This window comes from Lathyrus oleraceus, chromosome 6, assembly GCF_024323335.1.
Source record: "Lathyrus oleraceus cultivar Zhongwan6 chromosome 6, CAAS_Psat_ZW6_1.0, whole genome shotgun sequence".
Lineage (NCBI taxonomy): Eukaryota > Viridiplantae > Streptophyta > Magnoliopsida > Fabales > Fabaceae > Lathyrus > Lathyrus oleraceus.
This window is the reverse complement of record NC_066584.1, coordinates 511,200,135-511,204,056: the sequence shown is the minus strand read 5'-3', so window position 1 is coordinate 511,204,056 and position 3,922 is coordinate 511,200,135. Positions and strand designations below refer to the sequence as shown.

The following is a 3,922-nucleotide window of genomic DNA, read 5'->3' as shown; positions in this document are numbered from 1 at the left end:
AAGAAGAAAAATGTGTTGGATAATCTTACTTTTAAAATTTGTTTTGAAGTTTTACAATATTACAGATTTACCACTAATGTAAAAAATGTCATTTTTATCTAACTTTTCTTTTTTTAATTTTCAAAATTAAAAACCAAAATCTCTAAAATTCATTTTGATTTTTTGTTTTTAAATCTCTTAAATAGAGTAATTTTTAAATTTTGTTTTGTAAAATTAGACTATCAAAGAAGTTTTACTATTTTCAAATTTTAAAAACTAAAGAATAATTTTATAAAATTAAATCAAACAAGATGTTAGTTTCCACTTCTAAAATCAAAAGTTTGGTCTTATGTTTTAAAATATTTGAGTTTTTTTTATTTCCCACCATTTTTATGACGTGGCATTATCACCGATGAGACTGAAATGTGAGACAACTCTCTAATCCCCGTTCATTCAACAAAACTTTATTTAGATTAATAAAAATGATAAGAAGTTTTCTTTTTAATACAGCCTGGTTATATTAAAGAAAAAGGAGAAACAACTAAGGGATTACAAAAAGAGTAATAAAAAATCTAATCCTATTTTCTAAAAAGCTCTAAGATCTAATAAATGTGAATCATGATAAGTTCAATTTACAAATGCAGTAGATGTGGATAATGAGAAGTTCAATTTACAAATGGAGTATATTTTAAGATCTTCAACTCGAATCACATCATTATCAAATCATTAATAATTATGGAGAAAAAAATGTTAAGTTTTTTAGAAATTATTTGAAGTTAATTTTCACTAATTATATTAAAATTAAAAAGATTTAAGATACATCTACTCATTATTATTTATTATTTTATCATTGCGTGCATAGTATCCAAAATATTTCGTCCCAAGAAAAAGAAAAAGCTCCGAAGAGAAGGCGAATATGGCGTCGACGCCGATTCAACCGTACGGAGATTTGGACTCCACTCTGAGGGCCATGGCAGGCCGCGCTGAGGGCTTCGGCCGCCTCGCCATTGGTGGCCTCCACGGTCCTCTCTATTTGGTTACCTCCCTTTCAGGTTTCTTCTTCTTTCCATTCCTTTCCCTCAATTTATCCTTTGCTTTTCCCTATATGTTACAGCTCAATTTGCATTTCATTCAATTTACTTTGCATGTATGAACCAGTTAATCTAATCTCAAATATTGGAACTTGAAATCCGGATGCATTTATTTTACTATATAAGTATGTTTGAATCATTTTGTTGGATACTTGCAAATTCGATCTTTTGATAATGAAAAACTAGGTTTGTATTCAAATGATCTATTAGTTATGTAGCACGGACACTGGAAGCACGATACATCTTTTTTAGAGGTGCCGGGAGAGATTATTGAAAATTTGAATAAATTAAACTTGATAACAAGTATAAGTGTAGTTTTCGGACACCGACACAGATACATCTTTTTTTAGAGGTGCCGGGAGATCATTAGTTATGAAGTACTTATAAAGCCACAGAACAAACACGGGCACTTAAAATAAATTAATTGAATATAACCATATGTGTGTTGAACACTGACATGTGTCAGACATCAGACACACTTTCAGTCAGCGGTGTCGGTGCGGCATAGATCATTAGTCTTATTTTGATAGAGAACTTTACAACATTATATGACATTCTTTTTCATCCATACAACAATTGGAAAATGGGTCTAGTTGTTGTTTTTGTTTTGAGATTTTGTAGTGTTGTCGATTTTTCCTAGTCTTGATAGTGTATTTCTATCATATCGATTGTGTGTGTTTGCATTTCAGATGATGGTCCTGGCTCGCTACGCGAAGGATGTCGTAGAAAGGAGCCGCTGTGGATTGTTTTTGAAATTTCAGGTACAATTAATCTTTCGTCATACCTGAGTGTGTCCTCTCATAAGACAATAGATGGAAGAGGCCAGAGGATTAAATTGACTGGGAAAGGCTTAAGACTGAAAGAATGTGAGAATATAATTATATGCAATCTTGAGTTTGAGGGGGGACGGGGTCATGATGTAGATGGGATTCAGATAAAACCAAATTCTAGGAATATTTGGATAGACCGTTGTAGTCTTCGAGATTACGATGACGGACTTATAGACATCACAAGACAAAGCACGGATATCACTATATCTAGGTAGGTTCATTTTCTCCATTATTTAAATTGAACTGCGTCAATGATTTGATCAAATGTTCTGTTTCGTAATGAGATTGTTTGTTAATGGCACCAGATGCTACTTTGCACAGCATGACAAGACCATGCTAATTGGAGCTAACCCGTCACATGTTGGCGATAGATGCATTCGGGTGACGATTCATCATTGTTTCTTTGATGGAACACGGCAGAGACACCCTCGTGTGAGATTTGGAAAAGTTCATCTGTACAACAATTACATCAGAAACTGGGAAGTCTATGCAATTTGTGCTAGTGTCGAGGCCCAGGTGATTGTGCTGCTATGATTTATCATCATGCCCTGCATTTCAGTTACTTATTTTGCATTCCAACTTATGTTTACCAGTTGTGGACATAACTAATTTCTCTAAAATCATTTTACAGATATACTCGCAATGCAACATATATGAAGCAGGAACTAAGAAAAAAGCTTTTGAATTTTATACCGAAAAGGTAAAATACATTGCTATTCACTTCATGTTTGCAGTTTTATTATCGTTAGTCAGGATTCTGTTATATTCTCAGATTGACTTCATTGTAGCCCATTTTCACATCTAAAATCAAGACTGGCCTTAGGATGAGACCAATGAAGCACAGATGCTCTAAAATCTTTGCCGTATCGTGATATGTACGATACGCTCCATATCAAAGGAGTCTCTGAAATTTTTTATTTAAAACAAAAAATTACAATACATCTCGATATGCCGTCGACTCGTCTTTGATACGTCACGGATACAGCCAGTAAATCTCATGACTGTTTAAATTTCTAGAACATGAATCAAACTTTCTATTTTTCTCTTGGCTTTAATTACCTCTCACGACTGTACATTTTTCTATGATAAGAATCAAACTTCCCCCTCCTTAATTAAACAAAGATTTAGCTAATGGTTAATTTTAATTCTTTAGATCTGAATCTTCATATCCTATATTTTCAATGACTGACCTATCACCAGATCAGTATCGTATCCGATACCCGTATTGTTCGTGCTTCATTGGATGAGACAAATAGAAACAATCATTTGTTATTAACTTTGAAAAAGCTTGATACATTTCTATTCTCTAGTCCAACAACCATATTGGACTTATTATAGTTACTAATTGGTGTGATACATACAAGTGGTTGTTTAGGCGGAAGACAAAGAAGATCAGGAGTCCGGCTTCATAATATCCGAAGGAGACATGCTTCTGAATGGTGTCCAGCCATGCATGCCACCGGAATCTAAAGAAGAAACCATGTTTCATCCTAGTGAATATTACCCAACTTGGACAATGGAAGCAGCTACAGATTCTCTCAGGGAGGTTATCCAGTTATGTACAGGTTGGCAGTCCATTTGTAGGCCAGTAGACAATATGTTATGAAGTTGTCTGTAAAATGTTCACACTACATTGTTCTTAGCTCCATCACCATATATAAGATCTCATTGATCATATCACAGAAATTAAAAGAGTGATTAAGTTGGTTCATTTTGCTTCATATGCAAATCTACAAAGTTTTTTTCTAATTCATATTGCGTGATTAACGGTGTCATTTGGTGCACTTAGAAATTGTCTCAACTATACTTTGACTTATAACTTCTTGTTCCTTTAAACACCAAGAGAACACCCATAATCCAAAGTTGAGACAATAATTTGTTGTATTTATCTGAATAACCAACAAGCTTAAACTTTTAACAACATGTATACTTCCTGGCGCAATGCATAAATCATGAAAGCTTGATAACGATTTAGTTAAAAAATTAATTTCAGATAACATAATTGCTTCTTGAATCCTTCAT

At 33.5% G+C, this 3,922-nt stretch overlaps 1 protein-coding gene across 2 annotated transcripts; it reads left to right on the top strand.

Annotated features, from left to right (window-relative positions):
- Positions 1–569: 569 nt before the first annotated feature.
- Positions 570–3,621, top strand: LOC127098116 (probable pectate lyase 4). 2 transcript variants are annotated; one of them, XM_051036621.1, is made up of 5 exons: positions 570–1,031; positions 1,760–2,111; positions 2,206–2,416; positions 2,532–2,600; positions 3,276–3,621. In XM_051036621.1, the coding sequence occupies exons 1-5, from the start codon at positions 896–898 to the stop codon at positions 3,504–3,506; spliced, it is 999 nt and encodes a 332-aa protein (XP_050892578.1). In that variant the 5' UTR covers positions 570–895; the 3' UTR covers positions 3,507–3,621. The 2 variants fall into 2 exon arrangements, with proteins under 2 accessions (XP_050892578.1, XP_050892579.1); XM_051036622.1 differs by having other exon boundaries at positions 3,265–3,621.
- Positions 3,622–3,922: the final 301 nt, after the last annotated feature.